We start from the raw sequence: 27333 nt of genomic DNA on the forward strand, positions 1-27333 counted from the left end.
CAAGCACTTTAAGATCATGTGTCCGAGGCTTGTGCGGTTAAGGCAGAGCTTACAGGAAAGGGACAGGGACAAAGCTCGCAGGGATGGAACGGGAAAATGAGTTCCTGCAGGGACGTGAAAAAATTTGTGCCTGTCTCATTCTCTACTTCGGGCACAAGAAATTAAGGAGGAATTACTGTATGCTCTTGATTCACTCGTGCAGCGTCTGGGGATATTTCTGTCTGTGCTACAGAATGTATAGACCTTCAAAACAGTTTTATTGCTGCAAAATACAGGGAATTTAAGTGGCAGAAGCCTGACGTGGCTATTTTGCTCAAATGCAGGCTGTGCCATGGGCACACCAGAAGGAAAAAGTTGAAACAGTACTGCCTTTTGGTGACACATAGACAGAATCACCCTGTGGGTCCGCTTTGAGGTTCCATACATTCTGCATCTTTGGGATCTGTTCTGATTACCAGTCGTCTGGAATTCTGCACATCTCAGCCTCACAGTGTATCTGTCCTTGGACAACGATTCTCCAGTAAAACCAAAAAGCCACTTCAGAAACACAGGAAATGATGTGCACATGTGTTAGCCAATGAGTAACAGACACTCAAAAAGGGGTTGCAGTAGCGTCAAGGAGGAGATTGAAGCCTTGATGATTGGCGCTAATGTAGGGTTACCATATGGCTCCAGAAAATGGAAGATGGATTCAACGGAAGGAAAACCTGGATGTCTCAATCCGTCATCCTTTTTCTGGAGCCATATGGTAACCCTACACCAGGGGTGTCAAAGTCGGGTGACAATCCAGTCAGGTTTTACAGGATTTCTCCAATGAATATGCATGAGATCTATTAGTATACAATGAAAGCAGTGCATGCAAGTTTCATTAATTTTTAATATACCGACCATCAACGAGTATCTAGCCGGTTTACAATAAAATGCTATAATAGTGATAAAAAATGATGTTTAAAAGAGATATCTATAAAAAGGAAGGGGAGTGTACATTGAAGACAATGTCAAAATGAACTTGAGAGTGATGATTAGAAGGGAGGAGTGGGTTAAAGTTACATTGTTAGAGGTAAAATAATAATTAAAAAAAAAAATGAAAGGAAATGGAAAGTGAAGGAAAGAACATTAGGGGTGGGATCGCTTCTTGAAAGCGGTTGGTTAATTTAAGAAGGAATTTTCAAGTGCAATTGAATGCATCTTGGAATAGAAACGTTTTTAAGTTAGTCTTAAATTTATCGATTAATTTTTCATGACGGAGATGAGATGGTAGAGCATTCCATAGGGTTGGGGCTACTACTGAAAAATTTGATTTCCTAGTATAGAAAAATTCTTTTATAGAAGGGATGAAAAGTAAGTTCTGATCAGATGATCTGAGAGTTCGTGAAGGGCACAGAGGGATGAGAACCTTATCGAGGAAAGATGGTTGATGGGAGAGTTTAATTTTGAAGACCAACATGACGGTTTTATAGGTAATACGGTGTGTGATGGGAAGCCAGTGAGATTCTTTCAGAAGAGGGGAGACATGTTCAAATTTCCCTAACTTGTATATAATAGATTTCATGCATATTTATTGGGGAAATACTGAAAACCCGAATGGATTGCAGACCTTGAGGAGGGACTTTGACACCCCTGCCCTACGCTAATGTTCACATGATTCAAATTGTGTTGACAGGTCTGGCTAGGTCAGGGGTAGGCAATTCCGGTCCTCAAGAGCCGGAGCCAGGTCAGGTTTTCAGGATATCCACAATGGATATGTATGAGATGAATTTGCATGCACTGCCTCCTTGAGATGCAAATCTATTTCATGCATATTTATTGTGGATATCCTGAAAACCTGACCTGGCTCCGGCTCTCGAGGACTGGAATTGCCTAACACTGGGCTAGGTGATTATAGGTTCAGTTTGTTGTTTTGGTTTTCCTTTTTTACTTCCCTGTCACTTCTGTTGGATTCTTCTTCCTTTTTGGGGTCTTGAAACAGGGTGTAATAAATGACTTTCTGGTTTATAGTATGATTTTGTTTGCTTGTTGGGGGGGGAGGTAAATCCCTTTTTGTTGTTATAATGATTAGAAAATACAAAAATGTGCTAACACAGTCCCTTTGTGTGCCTGCAAGAAAAACAAGACAGATCCAGAGATGGAATGGGCTGGAGCAACTCCAGGTCAGGCTCAGCCCGCCCCTGAGGACTCCTGGGAGTCACCTAATTCCCCTCCCTTGAGATATCCATGACTTTTGCCCTTGTGGAGAAGATGGGGTGTGGCCAGTCCCTAAACCCCTGTTCCTGACCCTGCTGTTTGTTGAGAGATTATAAATCAGTGTACATGCAGCAAGGAACTTGGAGGTCAGAGGTGCTTTTGGCTATTTATAACAGTATAAAGCCTGGCAGAATTATTTTAAAAAGCCTCAGTATGTACAGATACTAAAGGAAAAATCTGCATAGGGTGGTCTCTTGAAGCTGAGAGGAGAGCCTTCCCCTCCTCCAACACAGGTTAACCCCTTTGGAGTTCACCCAATTTTTCTGCAGCCTTCTTCAGCTCAAACTCGATATCTTTCAGGTCTTCCAGCTCCCGTTCCTGTTAGAAGATATGCAGAACAGAGAATATTAAACTAGCAACAGATACATGAGTCCGAGATAGCCCGTAATGAGACCATAAGCATTGGCATGCATCTGAGTGCCTGGGTCGAAGACATTTATTTACCGGTAAAACCCTATCCTGTTCCTCACCCTTCTCTCCCTCCTTCTCAAGCATTCATTCCAAATTCTCTCTCTCCCTGCAACGTTCCAACCTGAACAGCTCTTCTGCATTTTCACCCACTGCTGGCCCGTACTTGCATTTTGGTTCCTTTTCTGCACCTTGCATGACTGGCCTCTCTTGTTACAGCTGTGGGAAGTGCTGGGACATAACTGATGAGTGTAAATCCCGTGCCAGTAGAGTGCATTCAGCCCATGGATGCAACCAGGAACTGTTTCTTCTATTGGGAAACTGGCTTATGAATTAGTTCTTAGTGACCCCCGCACCTGCCTCTTTGGAATACCTCTGCGACCATGATACTAGAAGTTTCCTGATCATCTATGCACAAACGATGCTCTTATCGTGTTATAAGCTTGTAACTTGCTACAATCTTTGTTGTGTTTGTATTCTTGTAATTTTGTACCATCGTATCCCCATGCAGAATAATCTGTAAGTCCAAACAATTTTCCAAGAGCGATCTCATGCAATTGTGCATTGTAATTCCATGACTGTAAAACTGCAACCCGTTCTGAGCTCTTTGGTGAGGACGGGATCTAAACTCAAATAAATAAATGCAACTATGCATTCTTGCTGCGCCATCTTGTTTTGCTGCAGGCTACAGTCCAGTTCCCCAGACCCGAACAGTTTGTCGGACTATTTCTATACCCTGGCAATCCTAGCTTATGGGTCTAACTGGCACTGGCATACAGCTCCTGTTGAGCTCTTGATACCAGAAAAGTGTGAGTCCAATTCCCAGCCCATAACAGTGGCTTGTTTAAAGCTTCTCCTCTAGAAATATAATAGCGCTGATTTGTTGAGGAAGGGGGGGGGGGATTTAATTTAGGACCATATATAATGCCACATCTTAGGACTGTACTTACTATACAATTGTCCCATAGACACAATAAAGGACAGAACCTTTAATAAACAGAGCCACTGAATTTATCTTGCATGTCTCTGTCCTTGGGGATTTTTCTAAAATAGATGAAGGAATGAAGGGGTCCAAATGTGGATCTGTAATACAACACCCTGATGTCACAATGTTTAGGATTCAAAAATTAATAGCATATAGGAATCGATTCTATCAGTGAATTGTATTCCTTTACTGTTAAACATCTGTTTAGGATCAGGAAGCAGCTCTTACCTCATTTTCCTCTTCTTCCTTCTCTTCTTCTTCTCGTTCTTCCTCCTCTTCCTCTACTTCTTCTTCTTCTTCCTCCTCCTCCTCCTCTTCTGTCTCATGGTTGAGGTGCATGTTCTTATGATGGGGTTCTTCCTCATGGTGTCTCTTCCGCAGTTCCTCATCCTCACTGTCTGCCTGGTGGCGATGGGAATGCCTCTTGTCTTCCCAGAGGTTGCTGTCCAGATGTTGATCTCCATGAATACCATGCAAGTGGGTTTTAGAGTCAGAGACCTTTACTCCTTTCTCTTCTGCTTCAAACTGGGCTGTCTCCTCGTCACTGGCTTTTTCATCCATCCTTTTGTGGATGCTCTTTGGCTGGACACCAGATCTCTTATCTTCTTCTTTCTCCCAGTCTTGATGGTTTCCATGATGGTCCTGGTGGTGATGAAGGTGGTGGTGATGGTTTCCAAGAAACTCCCCATGGTGGTATTTCTCTCCATTCTCCAAGCTGCCTTCCTCGTCACTAAAAAGCCTCTTGATGCCCCCAGTTCTCTTACTGGTATGATGTCGTTCCAGCATCTCATTCAGCTGGAATCCTTTATTTTTCTTCTCCACTTTGTCAGGTGAATTTCTCTTCTTTTTTTCTTCATCCTCCAGGAATTCTTTGGCTTCCTCCAGAAGTTCCCTGGTTTCTTTCTCCCCTTCAGACACTTTATGCTCTTTTATTGTCTCTTCTATGGTTTTGCTTTTCTCAAACTCTTTCACATCTTCACGTTCCTGTTTGCTTTCGGCATCTTTTGTTTTCAGCTCCTCCTGTCCATTGCCCTCAGCAGATGTTCGTTTTGAAGCTGCCTCTGCATCTCTCTTTTTCAGGTCTTCGTCTTTGTTTTTCTCACTTTCCCACATACTGTGTCCTCCTTCATGCCCAAGTCTGTGTTTGGAGTTCTCTATTATAGGGAAAAAGAATATCTATATTTCCAACATTAATGCTATATTATGGAGGTATTGGAGAAGGGGATGAAGTGGTCCCTCTACTTATTCATGCAACAGATCATCCTCCAAGGATCTGAACAATATCCAATTAAGCTTTCTGTTGGAATCTCTAATTTTTCTAATTGTCTTGCCACACACTGGCAGCACAGGGAGAATTGATTCCTTTATTAAGCATTTCCAGACTAATGCCATTGGACAAGAGCACTTCCATAATGTGTCCTGCACCATAATGACTTCAAGGCCTTCTGATGTACTGCATCATTGCTAATCCTGCACCACAGTACTTCCAGAGCTGTACCTATTTGTGTATTACATATGACATACCATAGAAACATGAGGGCAGATATAGGCCAAATAACCCATCCACAATCTCCTCCTCTCCCTATTAGCTAAGGCTCTTTACACCTGCATTGTGATGTCATAGAACTTTATGGTTATAGAAACATAGTAAATATATTGAAAATACGTTTTGTCAAATTCAGTTATGAGCAGGGATTCATCCAGACCAAAAGTACATAGATAAAGCTGACAAACTAAAAATCAAAAGATGAAAAAGGAGAAAAATAAACCTCAATTGAGGGTCGTTGGGACTACACAAGTACCCAACCATCCACTCATCATCACGGGTTTATAAAAAACTCCAAAACATGTATAAATAATCAATTCTCACATTGAAACTTCAGTCCATCGCAAAAAAACTGACAGAAATACATTGCTTAAATTTAACAGCATGCATCCAATTCATCTTAAAAACAGCATTCCTTTTGCGCAATTTCTCAGGTATCGTCGTATTTGTAACACCAAGGATAAATTCACACAAGAAGCAAAGATATTGGAACATAAATTATTGTTAAGAGATTATCCTAAAAACATAGTTAAACGAGCTAAAAAACGTGCGTTATACAATCCTAGAGAAACATTGTTAGACTACAAAAGACCTCATTCAGATGATGTTATAATTCCATGTGTGATTAAACAAACTCGTATGTCATCACAGGTGATCAAGAAATATAAAAAACATCTTCCCCTATTAAAAACGCTACCTTGTTTTGAAAACAAAAGATTTATTTTTTCACAATCAAGAAATAAAAATCTTAGTGATTTACTATGCCATACATCTAAGGAAGATTTTATAGGAGAAAATCCAGATAACATCCAGGGTCACAAACCTTGTGGCCATTGTTCAAATTGTGACATAATGCTGACTATTTCCAGCTTTATCAATCCCAGTGATGGCAAGAGCATCGTTTTACATCAGACGTCTTCATGCCAATCTGTGAATATAATATATGCGATTCAATGTCCATGTGACCGTTTATATATAGGTCAAACATCAAGGACCTTAACCACTAGAATTACGGAACATAAAAGCTGTTTGAACACTCGGAAATTAACAGCCCCGATAGTGGCTCATTGTACCCAATTTGGCCATAGATTTGAGAACTTAAAATGTTGGGTTATCGAGAAACTACGCCCTACTCAGAGAAGAGGGGACAGTAGAAGAATGCTATGGCAGAAGGAACAACAATGGATTAGTCGGTTACAAACCTTAGAGCCAGTTGGCTTGAATACAGCTTATGAATGGCAGCCGTTTCTTTGAAAGTTATTTCAAAGGTTCCTTCTTGGGGTCTGTTTTGTAGTTAGTTAGAAGGGTGTGTGTTTGGCCTATCGTGCATCACGTAGTTGATGACGTCAAGACGCCCGGTTCGTGTTTTATTCGAGCCGGGCGCGTCTTTCAGTCCCTGTACCGTCTTGAGAGGAGTCGGCTCTATTTCCAGCAGATAATTAGAAGCAGAGAGATATTGGAGTTGGCATCTTTCCCCTGAAGTAGCCCTCGTCGGGCGAAACAGAAAGTCTTTTCTGTCGGGATCTTGAGTTGGAAGCCTCTTGGTGAAAACCCTCGATTTCAGATGAGTGTATTTTTTCACGATTTCAGATACATGCTGCATATCTCTAAAAACTGCTTATACTGATTACATTCAGCTGTAGTCCTCGCCAATTAATGTGGTTAAGCTTGGGATTCGGGCCTTTTTTATTGCTTGACATTTAAACTGAAACTATATATAAAAAAGACTGTGAAAAATAACAAAAAGAAGATTTCGTGTGAATGAAAGATGTGAGAATTGATTATTTATACATGTTTTGGAGTTTTTTATAAACCCGTGATGATGAGTGGATGGTTGGGTACTTGTGTAGTCCCAACGACCCTCAATTGAGGTTTATTTTTCTCCTTTTTCATCTTTTTGATTTTTAGTTTGTCAGCTTTATCTATGTACTTTTGGTCTGGATGAATCCCTGCTCATAACTGAATTTGACAAAACGTATTTTCAATATATTTATTATTAGTCTCACGTTTATGCCTCAAAACAAATTATTTATAGAAACATAGTAACATGATGGCAGATAAAGGCCAAATGGCCCATCCACAGCATCCACTAACTTTAGGTATCTTTTACAGAATCTTGGGCCATAGTTGAAAACTCCTGGAGTGAAGTGGGAGAACAGATTCTTCACTTACCTCGATGGGCCATGTCCTCCAGTTCCTTCAGGAAATGCTGGTGATGCATCATTGCCAAGACTCTCTCATCTGAAAAATGCAGACATCGGATATAGAGTTTGGAGAATAGAGAGGGAGAAATTTTCCAGACAGTGAACGCTTGTACTATAACTAATGGATGCTCTCTGCGCTCTCTAAGTCCATCAACGAGGGACCGCTGAAAAGTTGGGGTAGTCTCCATCAAGGACTACAACATAACATCAGATTTCTAGACCACAGAACCGTGAGCTCGATGCGGTTAACAAAAGATTATACTAATGAAAAAAAGCCAAAAGATATAAAGAACACAGACGTATCTAATTAATCAAAAATTTAGAAAAAAGAAAGGTATACTTACCGTATTTTCACGCATATAATGCGCATACGTGTATAACACGCATACGCATACAGCGCACGGGTCCAAAGCATTTCTGTAAAAAAAATTTATATAGCACGCACACGCATATACCGCGCATACTGCTATAACCTCCTCCCACTCCCGCTTACTCTTCTGGCCTGCGAACCAGCATCCTCCCCCCTGCTTCGTCACCCCCTCCCCCGCGATCCTACATCCCCCCCCAGCACCGCAAAACATCTCTTACCCGATTGGGCACCGGCACCATCACCAATGCACAGGACGTGCCAGTGCCAGTGCCCGAAGATCCTCCCTCGTTGTTGCTGGGCTGGGCTGGGCTGGGCGGAGAGAGCGAGACCAGAAGGCTTTGAGCATGCGCAAATGCTCAAAGCCCAGTCCAGCCCGGCACAAGGAAGAAGGAGGATCTCTCTCGCACCGCCCGGCCCAGCCCAGCCCAGCCCAAACCAACGAGGGAGGATCTTCGTGCACTGGCACTGGCACGTCCTGTGCATTGGTGCTGGTGCCGGTGCCCAATCGGGTAAGTGATGTTTTGCGGTGCTGGGGGGGATGTAGGATCGCGGGGGAGGGGGGGTGATGCGAGCGGGGGGAGGATGCCGGTTCGCAGGGGGGATGCCGGATCGGAATGAAAAAAAAAACATTGTACAACGCGCTCACGCGTATAACGCGCAAGGTTATGCACGGTTTGTAAAAATCATGTATAACGCACGCGTTATATGCGTGAAAATACGGTAGTCCAGCGATTTTCCACTTTTTTCATTCCGTAATTTTTTTTGATGGAACGAAAAAAAATGGAATATCACTGGACTAAGCGTATAGCCATCGATGGAGACTGCCATAAATTTGTTCGTTGGACTTAGAACTTTTCAGTGGCACCTCATAAGTTGTAAGCTGTCATTTGCAACATGGGCAATAGCAAAATCATAACCCATATTGTTGCCTGTTGTTGATGAACAGAAAAGACCCGTGGTTTTTTGTGTTCACTAATAATAGGGCACATTTCTTGCAAAGAGGGTGCACTCTTTCCTGATAATGGGCACATTATTTTGAAAGAGTGTATTCTCTTAACGGTGTAACCCCCCACAATGAAAATGAAGACTAACTAAAACAAAAATGAAGAATGAAATGGAAAAACAAAACAACATGAAAATCTTTGGGCTGCCTATCCTTACTAAATTGTACTGTTACCAGTGACAAAGTAAGGGGGAGGGGTGGTCTTACCCTGGGTGCTGTTTTGGCATCCACCCTCCTCTCTGCTCCCCCGTTCCTTCCTGATCCCCTCCTGCTGCACGTATGTGCCCCTTCTCTTCCCTCATATCTCTTTAATTTTCCCAGCATGAGCAGTACCATGAACCTGCTTCCCGTGTCAGTGTTGGCTCTCTCTGATGTCACTTCTGGGTCCCGTGCCAAGGAAGTGATGTCATAGGCAGAGCCAACATGACGTGTGCAGCAAGTTCGTGTTGCTGCTTGTGCTGGGAAGATTAAAAAGGTATGGGGGAAGGGGAGGGGAGCGTACACAGCAGGGGGGTTGGGAAGGAAGGGGGGGGGGCGCTACCGCTCCAGGCAGCACTCTCTATGCTACTGATTATTACCTAAGGAACTGTTTCAGAGAGCCAGAGACTTAGCTCCAAGTTAGCCTATGGAAGTCCCTTGTCTGGAATGCTCAAATAAGCTTCTAGTCTTTGAAAACTACTAAAATCATGGCTTTCTGAAGCAGCCTTCCGTCCATAAGCCAAAATAGCACCTACCTTTTGAGATAGATGACAGGAGCCTACGGGAGACTTTTACAGGTTGTGAGACCTATTCCTACATTTTGCTGAAGTTATTAAAGTCACGGGCTTGTATAAACTGGTTTCAGTTCAGATGCTGAGATGCTAATGTGTGGCATGTGAGTGTGTGGATTTCTTGCTGTAAACAGTGTCCCAAGGGCACCAACCATTGCTGAAAGGAAAATGCAAGTTAGCGAGACACTCCATCATCCGGGAACCTAAGAACTGATAAAGTGATGCTGTACCCGTGTGAAGAATGGAAAATTAAAGAAGAAGAAAGTTCTAGAAGCTATGCCTGTCCAGAGACCCCCAGGGAAGAATGGAGGCGTGGACTAGGAGAGAGTTAGATAGGCATTTGGTTTATCCAATAGGGTGATACATATTCCCAAATATAGTACAAAACAAGAGAACAGATTAACCACTATCAACTAGATCCACACAAAGGTTAATCTACTGAAACAAAGGAACCATATATTTCAATGGTAATAATTTGAAATGAAGGAAAAGATCTCAGAGTTGCCACTCCCAGGGAATTGTGGCATGTGGTATCTTTCATTGATTAAGTTTAAGTTTAAGTTTATTAGGATTTTATATACCGCCTATCAAAGTTTTCTAAGCGGTTTTACAATCAGGTACTCAAGCATTTTCCCTATCTGTCCTGGTGGGCTCACAATCTATCTAACGTACCTGGGGCTATGGAGGATTAAGTGACTTGCCCAAGGTCACAAGGAGCAGCGCGGGGTTTGAACCCATAACCCCAGGGTGCTGAGGCTGTAGATCCAACCACTGCGCCACACACTCCTCTATCTATTGATCAAAAACCTTCATCATTTATTATATTAGACTTAATTTGTCATTAATCACAAATTTTATCCAGCAATGCTACCACTCTAAAGATAGCAGAAAATTATTAAAAAGAGAAATAAATTATTTTTGTATTTTTAAAATTTTTGATACTGTGCAAAAAAGCCTAAAGTACAAACATGCCTTACTCAAACCTATGCCAATAGCATTTTTAAAGTGGCTAGTGCAAACCTAGCCTACTGGTGCAAACAGGCTGTGCAAAATTGCAAAAAGTAACATTAAAAAAAAAGGCCTACTACTGGCACTTATCTTTTTGATATGATGTAGTATACAACGGCAGGATAGTTTCGCCGTGAAGTCCCGTTGTATCCCAACCAACGGGAACCCGTTTCGCCACATTCAAGCGGCTTCCTCAGGGTTATTTCTTATAAACGGGTATTGTCATAAAGCGATCCGGGCTGTTGTTACAATATTATTATTATCCTGGGAGTGGCAACTCTGAGATCTTTTCCTTCATTTCAAATTATTACCATTGAAATATATGGTTCTTTGTTTCAGTAGATTAACCTTTGGATACATATTCCCAGCCAGGGGAAGGATCTGTATAAAACCCCCATGCTGTGACAGAGTTTCCTTAGTAAAACTGCACCATGCTTACAGAAAGTTGCCGGCACTGTTCGTATGAGGTTTTTTCTCTCCATTATATATGTCCAAACTGATTTCTTTCTTTTTTTTTTTTTTTTTTTGTATTATGATTTGATTTTTAATGTTCAGGTATTTGGCTTATGGTTTGTCTTCATGGTATTTCTTTCTGAATATCCAACTAAATGTAATAAATAAGGTACAGAACAGAGATAAGACACAGAGGAATTTCACAGGAGTTTGGTATCAGTTATACAATGAATCCACAGTATCCACAAGCTTCTTAGTTCATTCTGCACCTTACAAGCTCTGCTTAAGATTGGCATTTTTGTTTACTGTGTGTTTATAAAATGTGCAATCCATATTTACAAAACTAAGCTGCGATGCCTACAGAAAAGAATGGTTGTAGGGACTATACTCCATCGTGGCAGCAGGATCCTGGTCTCCTTTCCAGCTCCGACAAGGACTCACCCCTCTTACGTCTTTTGCTGCTGTGGAAAGCTCACTGTGCCAACACCCTTACCCCCTCCTTCACTTCTTCCTTCGTGGCTTGGGTTTTTTGACAGGGCACAGGTAAGGGTTATCTATCATATAAACTGATTTATTTCTGATTTGACAAATGCTGCTATAATACTTATTACTAGAATAAAAAGTTATTTGCTTTGAAATATACAATGTAATCTTGTGGGTTTTATTTTATTTTATTTTTTTGGGGGGGGGGGTTGTACCACATCAGACCTCCGGTGAGGTAAGTAGCCTTTCACTTCACTTTACTTTCAAGCTGCATGCCTTGTTCTTTAGAACATTGTTGATGACATAGACTATGTACCAAAATCATTTCAAAACGTGTATCCCTGCATTCTTTATTTTGCCGTCCTTACTTATTTATTTTAAATTTAGTTTTGGTTGTTTTTTTTTTTTGCTATGGCTTTTGCTGCATGATTTAAATGAATGCTATGACAGTATGACTGATAGAGAGTTGGGTGGGTTAAGGGATGTCTGTTTCTTGTTTGCAGTTTTATGATTTCATATGTTCTGCCCTAGTTGGGTAATTATATCAGTGGAGCCATGCTGTCCTATGGCGCTTTTAGAAAAGAAATTAAGACAGTATTATTTGACAAATTTATCTCTTAATCTTTAATATAATTAATTTTACTCCATTAATTTTAAAGTTTTAATTTCTTTTTAATATAACAGCCGGTATTCCTTTTGTTATTATTTTGTATTTCACTGATTGTCCAGTTTTTCTTTTTTGGAAACTGCCTAGAATTCTTTTGATTAACCCTTTCAGGACCATAAGGATCGTAGGCCAATTTTTGTGGTTTTGACGACATTTTTATGGTAAAAAGGGCTTGCAGATGCCAAAAAATTGATTTTTTTTGTGAAATATCATTATTATTATTTTTTTTTTTTTAAAAATCACACTTCTGGCTTATGGACAGTGTGGCAAGTGAATCTTCTCGTCAATCTGGCAACGACGCTAATGAATGAATGTCGGAACCAGTTTGTTTACATAAAGGCAGTATCCTATGGAATCCGTACATATCAAATTTAGAACTGTAGACTATCCCAATCAAAATGTATAGGGACAAATATGTCCCTTGGTCCTGAAAGGGTTAAGGCACTATAGAAAAATTAAGTTATGCTATGTTATGTTATATGCTATTGGTATGATTTTACGTTTGCCACTCTGAGCCTCCAGGTAGTGGCATCTGTGAAGTGGAAAAAAAATGAAATAAATTGTATATTTTCTAGTGTGTTTATTCTGAGGTGGTTTTCTGATGCAGATGCTAATCGGTTGAAACTTACTTTGTGCTTTGCAGTTGGAAAAGTATGGAAAACGTAAACGATAATGATAATAAACTCAGGGGCATGAGATGAATTCACAGATGGATAAACAAGAATAGTTGGAGGTCGAGAATGACACGAGGAAAAAATTTGTCCCCATCTCCGCCCCGTCCCCATGAGCTCGTCCCTCCCCACGAGCTCAGTCCCCATCCCCGCAAGATCAGTCTTCGCGAGCTCGGTCCCCGTCCCGTCCCCACAAACCATCTGATCCCATCCGCACAAACCATCTCCCTTCTGTGTTCCTATTTTCTGTATCTGTATACTCCCTCCTGTGTCCAGCATTGCCCCCCCCCATGTCCATATACCATCCCCATGTATCTCCCCTTTATGACTCTGTTCCTATGGCCCAGGATAGGTCTTATTTTCGGAGAAACACGGTATATGTCATGTATAGTGAGTACAGCATCTGCTACTGGCTACTCCATTCTTTACCTTCCTTCAGGATCTTCAAGCACTCGCTGCTGACTTCACCCGGACTGGGCTTGGACACAGAATCCACCAGAACCTCTACGATGCATTGTGTGACCTGAACAGGGGTTGATAAAATGAATGTTTATTTTGAGAGTGAGACGAGGCTAATGCCGACCTCATTATGGCCACAGTGCTTTTGCAGGTTAACAATAAAATGATGAAACTGAGGTGATCATCTGCGTGCCATTTGTCCATCCAGGAAATGTTTTCAGGATATAGAGAGAACCAACGAGAATGCAATCCTCATATATTCTTTGCCATTTGTAATCAGACCCTGGAAATCCTCCAACAGAGTCCACATTAATACTCTGCTGCACGAACACCGCTAACATCAAATACATAGAAACCAGACACCAAGGCAATCAGAATGAAAAGAAAACACAAAGAAGAGGATTGTCTGTTGCTTCAAAGACCACAGCTACATTCATCCTCTTCTGGGGTTTCATATCTATTTTAATTCTCTGAAAGAGGGCATGCAAACACAGCCCTACGGTATTTAATGTTTGTTCAGAAAGCAGGTGTGTGAAGCATATTCCACACAGGCACATCAGGGCAGACAATTCCTAGTACCTTGGATTGCAAGAAACCTGGTTTGCAAGCGTTTTGCAAGACAAGCAAAACATTTTATTAAATTTTAACTTGATATACAAGCAAGGTCTTGCAATACGAGTACATACAGTATACACGCGTCACATCATCACAACCGAGCCGATGGTTCTTCTCTCTCTGACGCTGCAAGAGCGTAGTGACTGTTCTAAATAAGCAAAGTCTTGCAATACGAGTACATACAGTATACACGCGTCACATCATCACAACCGAGCCGATGGTTCTTCTCTCTCTGGCGCTGCAAGAGCGTAGTGACTGTTCTAAATAAGCAAAGTCTTGCAATACGAGTACATACAGTATACACGCGTCACATCATCACAACCGAGCCGATGGTTCTTCTCTCTCTGACGCTGCAAGAGCGTAGTGACTGTTCTAAATGAGCAAAGTCTTGCAATACGAGTACATACAGTATACACGCGTCACATCATCACAACCGCGCCGATGGTTCTTCTCTCTCTGACGCTGCAAGAGCGTAGTGACTGTTCTAAATAAGCAAAGTCTTGCAATACGAGTACATACAGTATACACGCGTCACATCATCACAACTGAGCCGATGGTTCTTCTCTCTCTGACGCTGCAAGAGCGTAGTGACTGTTCTAAATAAGCAAAGTCTTGCAATACGAGTACATACAGTAAACACGCGTCACATCATCACAACCGAGCCGATGGTTCTTCTCTCTCTGACGCTGCAAGAGCGTAGTGACTGTTCTAAATAAGCAAAGTCTTGCAATACGAGTACATACAGTATACACGCGTCACTTCATCACAACCGAGCCGATGGTTCTTCTCTCTCTGACGCTGCAAGAGCGTAGTGACTGTTCTAAATAAGCAAAGTCTTGCAATACGAGTACATACAGTATACACGCGTCACATCATCACAACCGAGCCGATGGTTCTTCTCTCTCTGGCGCTGCAAGAGCGTAGTGACTGTTCTAAATAAGCAAAGTCTTGCAATACGAGTACATACAGTATACACGCGTCACATCATCACAACCGAGCCGATGGTTCTTCTCTCTCTGACGCTGCAAGAGCGTAGTGACTGTTCTAAATAAGCAAAGTCTTGCAATACGAGTACATACAGTATACACGCGTCACTTCATTACAACTGAGCCGATGGTTCTTCTCTCTCTACAAGAGTGTAGTGACTGTTCTAAATGAGCAAGGTCTTGCAATACAAGTACTTGTGGTATTTTGTATTAAAGTTTTTGGGTTGTAGAACAAATCGTCTGAGATTCCATTATTTCCTATGGGGAAATTTGCTTTGATATACGAGTGCTTTGGATTACAAGCAGGCTTCAGAAACGAATTATGCTCGCAAACCAAGGTTTTACTGTAGTGCACTAACCGATTTAGCGGGCGCTAATCTTTAGTATGTGCTAAATCGGTTAGCGCACCTTAATAAAAGGACCCCAAAATGTGTTATCGCACGATGTCACAGAGTAACTGAAACTGAGATGCAAATGAAAGCAATTTAATACTCAAAGTTAACCCTAAGCAGTTGGCAAGATCTTAGTCTGATATGGCTATGGCTACGAGTCAAACAAAAAAGGCAAGGAAGGTGTCTTTTCAACCCAAAAATAAAGTCTTTATTTGACATGGTGGTCCCAACAAAGATCCCTGTTTCGGCATATAGGAAAACGCCTTCCTCAGGGGGACACTTGTGCAGTCGAGGAAGGTGTTTTCCTATACACTGAAACAGGGATTCTTTGTTGGGAGCACCGTTTCAAATAAAGACTTTATTTTTGGGTTGAAAAGACACCTTCCTTGTCTTTCTTGTTTGAATGTCTGTACTCTAAGGCGAGGTGCTCTTCTGTGTTTTTGTTTGTGGCTACGAGTCAGAAATCTGACATGCACCTGCTCTATGAAAGGCTGATTTTTATTTTTTAGATAGGATTATCTTGTTCATCAACAAAATGGAGAAAGTCTTTGACTTTCCTTTGCATAGAGGATTTTTCTTTACTGAAATGCTTAAGAAACGTGGGTCTGGAACAGTCTGTCGCCCAGGACTGGAGAACTGTCAGATAGGCAATGGCATACCAAGGGGGGGAAGGGGGGCGGTCCGCCCCGGGTGCAAGCCCTAAGGGGGTGCTCCCGGCCTTGGCGTCCAGTTCCCCCCTCCGACATCCGGATTTCCCCCCCTCCCGCACCATTTGCGGTGGAGAAGCAGCCTGCAGCGGGATCGCGATGCCAGCGATCCCTGCGCTGCTTCGGCGCTGCTTCCTCCGCCACGGTCCCGCCCCTCCTCTGATGTCAGATGAGGGGCGGGGCCACAGCGGAGGAAGCAGCTCCGAAGCAGCGCAGGGATCGCTGGCATCGCGATCCTGCTGCGGCTGCTTCTCTACCTGTAGGTGGTGCGGGGAGGCCAGGGGGGTGAGCGGTCCTTCGGGATGGGTCGGGACATCAGGCCTTCAGGGTGGGGTGGGCAGGCAGGCAGGCAGGCCTTCAAAGGTGGGAGGGGGTGACAGGCAGGCAGGCAGGCCAGGAGGCCAGGCAGGCAGGCCTTCAAGGGTGGGGGGGACAGGCAGGCAGGTCTTCAAGGTGGGGACAGGCCTTCAAGGGGGGGTACAGGCAGGCAGGCTTTCAAGGGAGGGACAGGCCTTCAAGGGGGGGACAGGCAGGCCTTCAAGGGAGGGGACAGGCCTTCGGGGGGGGGGGACAGGCAGGCAGGCAGGCCAGGGGGACAAGCAGGCAGGCTTTCAAGGGGGGACCAGGCAGGCAGGCCTTCAAGGGGATCAGGCAGGCAGGCCTTCAAGGGGCCAGGCAGGCAGGCCTTCAAGGTGGGGGACAGGCCTTCAAGGGGGGGGGGGACAGGCCTTCTGGGGGGATGCAGGCCTTCAAGGGGGGGACAGGCCTTCAGGGGGGGTGCAGGCCTTCGGGGGGGGGACAGGCTTTCAGGGGTGGAATGCAGACCTTTAAGGGGGGACAAGCCTTCAGGGAGGGGGGGCCCTGGTGTAGAAGTACATGGAGGGAATGGGAGGTTCAAAGAGATGCTCATATGCCGGACTTTGGGTGGGAAGAAATGATGGGTCTGAAAATAGAGAAGAGGGAGAGAGATGATGGACCATGGTTTTTAGGGAAGGAAGGGAGAGAAGTTGGACACAAGGAATGGTGTGGAGGGGGGGGATAGAGATACTGGATAGGAGGGTAGTTGGGAAAAGAAAGGGAGAGATGGTGGACCCTGGAGTGGTGGGGAAGGAGGGAGAGATGTTGGATGAAAGGGTAGTTAAGAAAAGATGGATCTGTGGAGGGAGATGAAAAAAGGAAAGATGCCAGACCTCCTGGGGAGGGAAGGGAAATGGGGAGGACAGAGATGGCAGATGGATGGTTAGCATGCAGAAAGAAGGAAGAAGGAGACCCTGGCAAGCAAGTTATCAGAAGACAACCAGAACCTTGGACCAACAAGATTTGAAAAATAACCAGACAACAAAAGGTAGAAAAACTAATTTTATTTTCTGTTTTGTGATTACAATATGTCAGATTTGAAATGTGTATCCTGCCAAAGCTGGTGTTAGACTGCAAACGTGAGCTAGGATTTAACAGAGAGAGGAAAAGTCCTTTTTGTTTCTTTATTTTATTACACCACAGCGCCAGTGTGGTTAGGAGAAGCCAAAGGGGGGTGAAAAAGCTATAAAATAAACCCACCAGGATGTTTGAAAAAAATAAAAACACCCAATTGGGCAGGAAAGTTGAATCGAAAAACCAATTCAATAGGCTGAATCGAATCAAAATTTTTTTATTTTTTTATTTTTTAAATCGGGCAGCACTAGTTTGCGCTACTGTCTTAAACTTTAGGACTTGGGATTGGGGAGAGATGGCATCCTCAATACTTTATAATGCAAGTGAAACGAGGATTTGGTCAGACTTTTGAAGGGTCTGCAGAAGAAAAATATTGTATAGGCCGGGGACATGAGACAGCAGGAAACGGGAACTTTTCTTCCTTCTATTTTTGTGATTAGCAAGGCTGAGGATGTCAGAGAGTTCAGTTAAAATATGTGTTTTATAAGAAAATATAATAATGTGTTTTATAAAGTTTATAAGCATTGCTGGCCTACCCAGTAAGGTGTTCCTAATGGTGGTGGTGGTGGCAGCGTGTTAATGTGTTGAGAGGAAGAGGTGGTCTGGGAAATTCTGCTGAGCAAACTCCGGGCCCATTTCCACCCCCCAGTTAGTCCACTCCACTCAACTGGTTCGCAAACTGAGTGGGTCTTTGGATGTTGTGCCTGGGTAGTTGTTTTGGAATCTCTTCCAGTGGTTTGTCAGTATCTCCTTGTGGTCCAAGGAAGGAAACTTTGTTAACATTAGCATTGACCTTCAGAATATGTTTGTAACAGCGCCGCTTGTGTGATTGAAAGAAAAAAACAGACCTTTGCACATTTTTGCACTATATGGTGGGTGTATGAGGAGATTCACATTTCCTGCACAGCTAAGTCCATGTGAAGTTACCTTGTGCTGTATTTGACATCTAGCAAGGTCTCTGTTTGGAAGGAAAGATCTAAGCTTAAAAATGAAGTGGCCAGAAGTTATGGTAAAAGCAGATAGCGTTGCTGATTTTAAGAAAGGTTTGGACAAATTCCTGGAGGAAAAGTCCATAGTCTGTTATTAAGACATGGGGGAAGTGTCTGCTTGCCCTGGATCGGTAGCATGGAATGTTGCTACTCTTTGAGTTTTGACCAGGTACTAGTGACCTGGATTGGTTACCATGAGAATGGGCTACTGGGCATGATGAACCATTGGTCTGACCCAGTTAGGCTATTCTTATGTAATGTTCTCATCTGTAGGGGCCTTTGTTTTCACTTCTTATTTTAATGTATTTTTTTTCTGGGAACTTATCAGTGTTTTTTTAGAATGGGAACAAAAACGGAAGAGAATTAATATGTGTGGAATGGGGGGGGGGGTTTACTAATTTCTTCAGCTAAATAATTAAATCCACCTCAACCAGACATAGGAGAACTTACGCACCATTCACACACCCTCCAACCAAAATCGTCAAAAAGAAAAAAAACTGTTCGACAACCTCCTAACACTCACCCCCAACTCTACAACCTATTGACCTCGACCACAGACTACAAAACCTTCAAAAAAGAAATAAAAACCCTTCCATTCAAAAAACACATAAAACCGAACTAACACAATCAGAACTGTCCCAAGCATCACCTGCAACTACTCCATATGTACTTTTGATGTCATGACAATTCAGACATAATTTATGTTATGTTTGGAATAATGGTTACATAGATGAGGTTCAATAAAAGAAAATTTTCACTGCCTGTTTCTCATTATGACCATTTATTCCATTTCATGGTTATTACAAAAAATATTTTTTTACATGGGGGGGGTATCAAAAATTGATGGGCCCCGGGTGCCACATACCCTAGGTACACCACTGCAGATAGGAAAGGTGTTTACACTGCTGAGTGCCAGCCTGCTTGGGCATTTCTGAATCAGATATTCATGTATCTGTCTCTTACCTTCTCTTCCTCTTCAGAAAGCCGAGTGGACAACGGCACAGAATTGACTGAAAAAGAAGATACAGTTATATAAATGCACAGAAAAGTGTACAGAGAAGTAAGATTGCTGGACTCCTGCAACTATCCAGTGATGACAAGACTTGCAAAGTCCAACTCTCATATTGAACTTCACAGTCTGCCTTTAAGAATAATACCCTGGGCAAGCCACTTAATCCCCCATTGTCCCAAGCATATTAGCCCACCGGGACAGCCGGGGGAAATGCTTGAGTACCTCAATAAATTCATATAAACCATTCTGAGCTCCCCTTGTAAAATAGTATAGAAAATTAAATAAATAATGTGAAGTGTTTCAGCCTCTGATAACCAGAGCTGGTATTGTGACATCATACTGCCTCATTCCACCAATGCCTAAGAGCCAGCCTCATCGGTGATGTCACAATGGCTTCATTGTCCTCTACTTGGCTCACTGCTGCTACATTTTGATTTCTAGAGTGGCGCAATGGTTAAAGCTACAGCCTCGGCACACCGAGGCTGTGGGTTCAAACTCACGCTGCTCCTTGTGACCCTGGGAAAGTCACTTAATCCCCCCATTGCCCCAGGCACATTAGATAGATTGTGAGCCCACCGGGACAGACAGGGAAAAATGCTTGAGTACCTGAATGTAAACCATTTAGGCCATAAGTGGTATATAAGTGGATGCATATCTCACTTTTACTCGCCATATGTAATGTAATATAATGTAATTTATTTCTTATATACTGCTACATCCGTTAGGTTCTAAGCGGTTTACAGAAAATATACATTAAGATTAGAAATAAGAAAGGTACTTGAAAAATTCCCTTACTGTCCCGAAGGCTCACAATCTAACTAAAGTACCTGGAGGGTAATAGAGAAGTGAAAAGTAGAGTTAGAGGAAAAATAAAAATAAAATAAACATTTTAACAAGACAGCATTGATCTAAATACTTTGGAAGGTAGAAGAGAGGAGAGAAAGGAATAGAAGCAGAAGGGGGAGCCGTTGAACAGTAGAATTCTGGAGAAATTTAAATGATAGAAATAGAACAAAACAAAGACAAAAGGCAAAACAATAGATAAGATTAAAGATAAATCATAAGCTGGAAAGAAAAATAAAATAAAACTTTGTCTTCAATCCACGGTTTCAGCGTCAGTGATGAAGTGGAGCAAGTAAGTTTAGGAGGAGCGATTGACGTTTCCAGAAATATGATGTCTAATCTTCTCCCCCTCCCCCTTCCGCCCCATCTACCCCCTTAAAGCTACTCAGGCTGTCAGAGACAGAAGAATTAGGCTGTTTTAGGTGAATTAGGCTGTTCACTCTTTTACCACGTAAGGAAAAACTCATACTTTTAATTGTGCAACAATATAAGTGTCTTCTGTGAGTCAGACCACAAGCAGGACCCTGGATGTATAATTGCTCACCTTCTCCTATTACCATCCTAAGCAGTAAGGACAAGAATACACATGGGAAGGGTGAGAAAAAGCTGCAGTGATTGGCTTGGGATGGGTTGAGAAGGACTGTGAAGCTGAGAGAGGGATCAGCTGGGGGTGGGTAAGAAGAAGCGGGAGAAAATGAGAGACGGGGTTGGTTGGGTGGCCTTTCACATGTGAAAAGAAGGTAAAAGGGTGCATCGTCATGGGTAAATCATTTCATAAAGGCACTTAATCCATCCCAATAAATAATAATAATAAAAGTGTGAGAGAAGAAGGGCAGGCAGACGAGTTTGTATAAGAGAAAACGAATGTGGGGTGAATGTGAGAAGGACCGTACGGCAGAGATCAGGTGGATTTTGAGAGGGTGGTAGAAGAAGGAATAGAACTAAAGCAAGATTCTCTCACCTAGATCCAGGACCTTCTCCCAAGCTCTCCCATCCCCTGTTCTTTCTTTCTCTCCATCCTCTTCTCAACTTAGTCCTCTTTTCTTATTGGGTCCCCATCTTCCAATTCTCTTCTTCCCCATTCCTTTCTCTCACCCTACCCTTTTCTTCATCTCTACTCTTCTTCTCCTTTCCTTTCCTCTCACTGTCATCCTCTCTCCTACTCTCAGTCCTTTCACCCTCTCCTTCTGTTTCCCCTTCTGGGTTTTTCATCCTTTCCCCATCTCATAAGAACATAAGAATAGCCTTACTGGGTCAGACCAATGGTCCATCAAGCCCAGTAGCCCATTTTCATGGTGGCCAATCCAGTGTAAATACTAGAAAACCCTTTCTCCCCCCCACCCCTCCATTAAAAAAAATAAATAAATAATGCAGCCACATTAGTAAGGTTGGAAGTTGCTTTATTTTTATTTATGGGAAATTTACATTCACATTTTAGCAGGCTACAGTACACAGAAAATAAATAACAGCCATTACCTGCCCATGACAAATAGATTACAGAGAAATGTATATTGGTACTAGATCTCAATATGTCACATTAGGTTAAAAACGTATTGGAAAAACATGCACCGTCAAGGATAACTATGCAAATTGTAACCTGGAAACTCTAATTGTTTGTACTAGATCCCTAGTTTGTATCAAGTTAGGATACAACTTCTGTAATTATGTCAAATTGTAACCTGTCAACTATATAATATGTATGTTTAACCTGTAAGCTGTTCTAAGCTCTTTGGGGACAACGGGAGAGAAAATGAATTAAATAAATAAATAAGATTTATATTCATGTGCAAAACATATTAATTTATGGAGATATGCCACAGAAATTCAAGAGCTTGGGCTTGGATATTTTTTTTCACTATTGTTTCAGAATGTACCTTTCAGTTGCTACCGGAGGCTGGAGACTAGAGAGTTGCATGGGGACAGAAATCCCACCGATCCCAGCTCGTCCCCGTCAGGATCCTCTCCATCCCCACCTGTCCCCGCCAGGATCCTCTCCGTCCCCACCCGTCCCTGCCAGGATCCTCTCCGTCCCCACCCGTCCCCGCCAGGATCCTCTCCATCCCCACCCGTCCCCGTCAGGATCCTCTCCGTCCCCACCCATCCCCATCAGGATCCTCTCCATTCCCACCCGTCCCCACCAGGAATCTCTCCGTTCCCACCCGTCCCCACCAGGATCCTCTCCGTCCCCACCCATCCCTGCCAGGATCCTCTCCATCCCCACCCGTCCCCGTCAGGATCCTCTCCATCCCCACCCGTCCCCATCAGGATCCTCTCTGTCCCCACCCGTCCCCGTCAGGATCCTCTCCATCCCCACCCATCCCCATCAGGATCCTCTCCATTCCCACCCATCCCCATCAGGATCCTCTCCATTCCCACCCGTCCCCGTCAGGATCCTCTCCGTCCCCACCCATCCCCATCAGGATCCTCTCCATTCCCACCCGTCCCCACCAGGAATCTCTCCGTTCCCACCCGTCCCCACCAGGATCCTCTCCGTCCCCACCCATCCCTGCCAGGATCCTCTCCATCCCCACCCGTCCCCGTCAGGATCCTCTCCATTCCCACCCGTCCCCGCCAGGATCCTCTCTGTCCCCACCCGTCCCCGCCAGGATCCTCTCCGTCCCCACCCATCCCCGCCAGGATCTTCTCCGTCCCCACCCGTCCCCGTAAGAATCCTCTCCATCCCCACCCATTCCCGTCAGGATCCTCTCCGTCCCCACCCATCCCTGCAAGGAATTACCTCCATCCCCGCCCATCCCCATAAAAAGCAGCAATTACTTCTGACAGGATCATCCACAGTTTCTTTTGTGTTTGCGCTGCTGTTTTCCTTGTGGAATCTCTTTGGTGGAACCCTTTTTTTTGTTTTCTGTTCAGGTAATTAACTTATAAACCCCCTCTTTTACTAAGGCTGACGTGTCCATTATATATATGGACGAACCTTGCTTCCAAAGCCTTCCATCCCTGTGGGAGTCCCGTGAGCCAGAGGGCGGTCCCCATGGGAATCCCGTGGGTTAGGGAGGGATTCCCGCGGGACCCGCAACATTCCCACAATCCCCATTCCCATGCAGACCTCTACTGGAGACCCTAGTTTTCTGTTTTCTGCATGACATTATTCCTAGACTAGTTTGTGTCTGATAAAGGTAAGTACTGGAACCACCTGTTCCCCTTCCCCCCACAACTAAGTACAAAACCTGGAATTCTCATTGTCTCAGGCTAAGGATGCTTTAAAAATCTCTCATCATTAACATGGCTGTTTCTTTTGTCCCAGCTGGGATGGTAGGAGGGGAAATTTATTCTTATACTAACAACTGAAGATGTGACAGAGTTTTCCTTTACCAGGTGCTTTTTCCAGGATACTTGATATTTGGAGAACCCCCCCCCCCCCTCCCAAAAAAAAAATAAAAAAACAACCAACACAAAAAAACCTATTTCTACTGTACATTGGCTGCCAAACTGTGTTGAGCAAGAGTTCCAGGATACATGGAGACCCTCCCCCCACCCCCCACCTCACACACACACATCCCTTTCAACTTTGAGGGAAATGCTTTTAAAACCAATAGGAGGAAATAGTTTTTCACGCAGAGAATAGTTAAGCTCTGGAACACATTGCCAGAGGTTGTGGTAAGAATGGATAGCTTAGCTGGTTTTAAGAAAGGTTTGGACAAGTTCCTGGAGGAAAAGTCCATAGTCTGTTATTGAGAAAGACATGGGGGAAGCCACTGCTTGCCCTGGATCGGTAGCATGGAATGTTGCTACTCCTTGGGTTTTGGCAAGGTACTAGTGACCTGGATTGGCCACCGTGAGAACGGGCTACTGGGCTTGATGGACCTGTGGTCTGACCCAGTAAAGCTATTCTTATGTTCTCATGTTAACCTGTCACAGCAGAGCCAGTGTTAAGATGCAAGCCCACAAGCATCCTGTGATAACTCGTCCCAAAGCAATGTTCCCTGTGTCACAGTTTAATTACTTGTCATAGAAGTGAGGGATGGGAGTCAGTTTTTAAAGTTCAAAATGAAATGATCTGAACTGTCCATACAGACTGATTCTCTTCTAAAAAAATTTTTAGTTTGTAGACATTTCTATAGCGCTGTAAACCAAGATGCATTATAACACATTATACACAATTGCAAGGAGTCCCTGCTTCAAAGAACATTGCTATAAGCATAATAGCGCTATAGAGTTCAAACTGTAGAATCTTCTCCATTCGAGAATAAATACTTTTGGAAAAGGAAATTTCAACTATTTAGAGATGTATCTGATCCAAGTAAATCTACTCGTACAGGCTGCAGTCCTGTTTCCTTATTCACCAAAGATGCTGTCATTTATTTTTTTTTAAAGTTATTTTTCCCGATCCCAGTTCGAATGTGTACCTTAATCTAGTTCATCTTTGCTCATGCCAGGCCCTACTAGCCCCATCTGCTGACCCCTACCCTTTTTATTAATCCCCCCTTTGCCCTAACTGCCTCTCATTCTCTTAAACAATTATAGAACTTTCGCACTTCTGTCCATGGTGCTGAAGTCCCTCAGGGTGGTCTTCAGTCAGAAACGATTAAGATTCGGATCGTCTTGGGATGATAGTTTGTGTTATTCAATTAATTAAACAAAAACCCACAAAACAAATGCTGCTCCCAAACAGAGCATAATATATATAATTTTTTTTAAAAAACAGAAAACTTGAAAAGCTTTTATTTTAGGGCTGAATATAAAACAGATTCTGGGTAAAACATGTGGGATTTCTAAGTGATGTTTCCCCAAATATCACATAAATTGCAGAAAGTTAGTCCATCTACCCTTGACACTTTGCTGGCTTTAAGACCTATTCGGACCAGAGAATCTTAGAGGGGGGGGGGCATGGAAATAGCAATCATATTAAGAGTGAGTACACTGTAAAATTCTTACCTTGCAGGCCTAAGCAAACAAGCAGGAAGCATCCGGCAGAAATCATTTTGGGGTTGTGGTGGCAAAACTGCTGAAAATCCAACCTCTTCTAACGGCGCTAGAAAGCAAAAGAGGGAAGACGAGAAGGATGGAAACTGTCATACAAAAGTATACTGTATACGTAAAAGGTCTGTAGCTTTCAGGGAGGTGGGAAATGTCCTTAGTGGCCCTGAAGGAGGGGTGAGAGACTAATATGGGCTTTCAGGATCTATGTCTGAGACCGATGCTCAAGCTTTGGTTGTCTCTGCAGGCAGGCAGCAAGAGAGCATGTTAAATACCAGGCTGTATGCATAGGAAATGATGTCAGATTCTTACCTCCCAGCCCACCTGCCTCTTCCCTGCAATCCACAAGACTTTTTCATTGTCTTCCCTTTCTTCCTGCTCCCCTCATACGTTCTGGACATAGGGATTATCTGACCGAGAAATGTCCTGCTAACATTTCTTCCCTTGAGATTCTAGAAAACCTGCTTATATCGTTAAGGTTCCTCCTCCTCTGACTGTCTCGTTTCTTTTTCTTTATTTTAATTTAGAACATTTTATTGAAGGAATCCAATAAATATACAATAATATAATACAATAAAAGTCATTACATTTATATTCACAATATTAATTTTCAAACAAATGTCTATCATTCCTTCAAAATAAATTTCCATATTACCCATTACATCCCTCTGTAAACTCTCCCTGTTTCCTACCCTCTTCCCTTTCCCCCTATTCACCCCTCCCTCCCTTCCCCCCTTTGTTTTAATTTTAATTATAACATTGTAATGAATGAATAAAATATAAATACAATTCAAGTAATTCCACACATATTACTATCAACCCTCCTATTCCTACCCCTACCCCAGAATGAAAGGTATTAAAATGCAAAGAATGTTTCTAAAGCTTCAATGTAAAGCAATAAGAATCATACTTCTTGCTCTAGAGGATAAATTTTGTATATAAGGGTCCCAAATTTACTTATTTATTTATTTATTTATTTTTTTAAATGAGTTCATCTAGGAAATTTATGAACCTCCCAAACCTTATTTTAAATCAGTCTATCAGTAGGAAAACTTTGAGTAACAACCAAACAAGAAAGATATTCTGTCCAGCTGATTTTTCATCCTGTTCTTAAACCTCTCTCCAACAAAAGTAACTGAGCTGGTTTATAAAAATCTTAAGCCCAATTTTCCTTAAGCTAAATGGTCCCATCTAAAATGAATCCGAACCGTGATTTTGACAGACTCTGTCCTAATAGTCTCGCATCCAACCTTAGGGAACGTGTCATTTTTCCGTGATGCAGAAAGTAAGGTGGCCTCAAGCGGGTGGACTGGATTAGAAAATATATGAGTGATAGACGATTTAGGGTAATGCTAAATGGATTTCACGCTGTACAGAAAAAGGGAATTATCAGTGAACTGTCAGAAATATGTCCTAGGGCTGGTTCTGTTCAGTACTTTTTTTTTCTGGGTGATAGTGTGAGGAGATGGGGATTAGAGGGAAACATTTGTCTTTTTACTTGTATTTCTTTCCCCATTTTTTCCTTTTGTTTAATATGTTTTGTCAGGTTAGTTCCATTCGTTTGCTTTGTTAAGAACATAAGCAATGCCTCTGCTGGGTCAGACCTGAGGTCCATCGTGCCCAGCAGTCCGCTCACGTGGCGGCCCAACAGGTCCAGGACCTGTGCAGTAATCCTCTATCTATACCCCTCTATCCCCTTTTCCAGCAGGAAATTGTCCAATCCTTTCTTGAACCCCAGTACCGTACTCTGCCCTATTACGCTCTCTGGAAGCGCATTCCAGGTGTCCACCACACGTTGGGTAAAGAAGAACTTCCTAGCATTCGTTTTGAATCTGTCCCCTTTCAACTTTTCTGAATGCCCTCTTGTTCTTTTATTATTTGACAGTTTGAAGAATCTGTCCCTCTCCACTCTCTCTATGCCCTTCATGATCTTGTAAGTTTCTATCATATCCCCTCTAAGTCTCCTCTTCTCCAGGGAAAAGAGACCCAGTTTCTCCAATCTTTCTCTATCTTTCTCTCTCTCTCTCTTTCTTTCTCTCTCTCTCTCTTTCTCTCTCTATTTCTGTCTCTCTCCCTTTCTATCTGTCTCTCTCTCTTTCTCTATTTCTCTCTCTCCCTTTCTCTCTCTCTCTTTCTCTATTTCTTTCTC

General features: G+C 42.9%; 1 protein-coding gene across 1 annotated transcript; it reads right to left on the minus strand.

The window, feature by feature from the left end:
- Window positions 1-1801: 1801 nt before the first annotated feature.
- Window positions 1802-25412, minus strand: CCER2 (coiled-coil glutamate rich protein 2). Its single transcript, XM_033954014.1, has 6 exons — window positions 25143-25412; window positions 19355-19401; window positions 13242-13335; window positions 7356-7424; window positions 3866-4791; window positions 1802-2562 (listed from the first exon to the last, which is right to left on the minus strand). Exons 1-6 carry the CDS (start codon window positions 25186-25188, stop codon window positions 2479-2481), a joined length of 1266 nt encoding a protein of 421 aa, XP_033809905.1. The 5' UTR covers window positions 25189-25412; the 3' UTR covers window positions 1802-2478.
- Window positions 25413-27333: the final 1921 nt, after the last annotated feature.

Source organism: Geotrypetes seraphini, chromosome 8 (assembly GCF_902459505.1).
Source record: "Geotrypetes seraphini chromosome 8, aGeoSer1.1, whole genome shotgun sequence".
Taxonomy (NCBI): domain Eukaryota; kingdom Metazoa; phylum Chordata; class Amphibia; order Gymnophiona; family Dermophiidae; genus Geotrypetes; species Geotrypetes seraphini.

What these genes read in the sequence shown, in the direction of transcription:
- CCER2 (XM_033954014.1), bottom strand. Translation starts at nt 25,188, where the DNA reads ATGATTTCTGCCGGATGCTTCCTGCTTGTTTGCTTAGGCCTGCAAG. An exon ending in CTTGAAGATCCTGAAGGAAG is followed by an intron (nt 7,425 to 13,241) that starts GTAAAGAATGGA and finishes TGCATTTTTCAG; the next exon opens with ATGAGAGAGTCTTGGCAATG. An exon ending in GGAGGACATGGCCCATCGAG is followed by an intron (nt 4,792 to 7,355) that starts GTAAGTGAAGAA and finishes TCCCTATAATAG; the next exon opens with AGAACTCCAAACACAGACTT.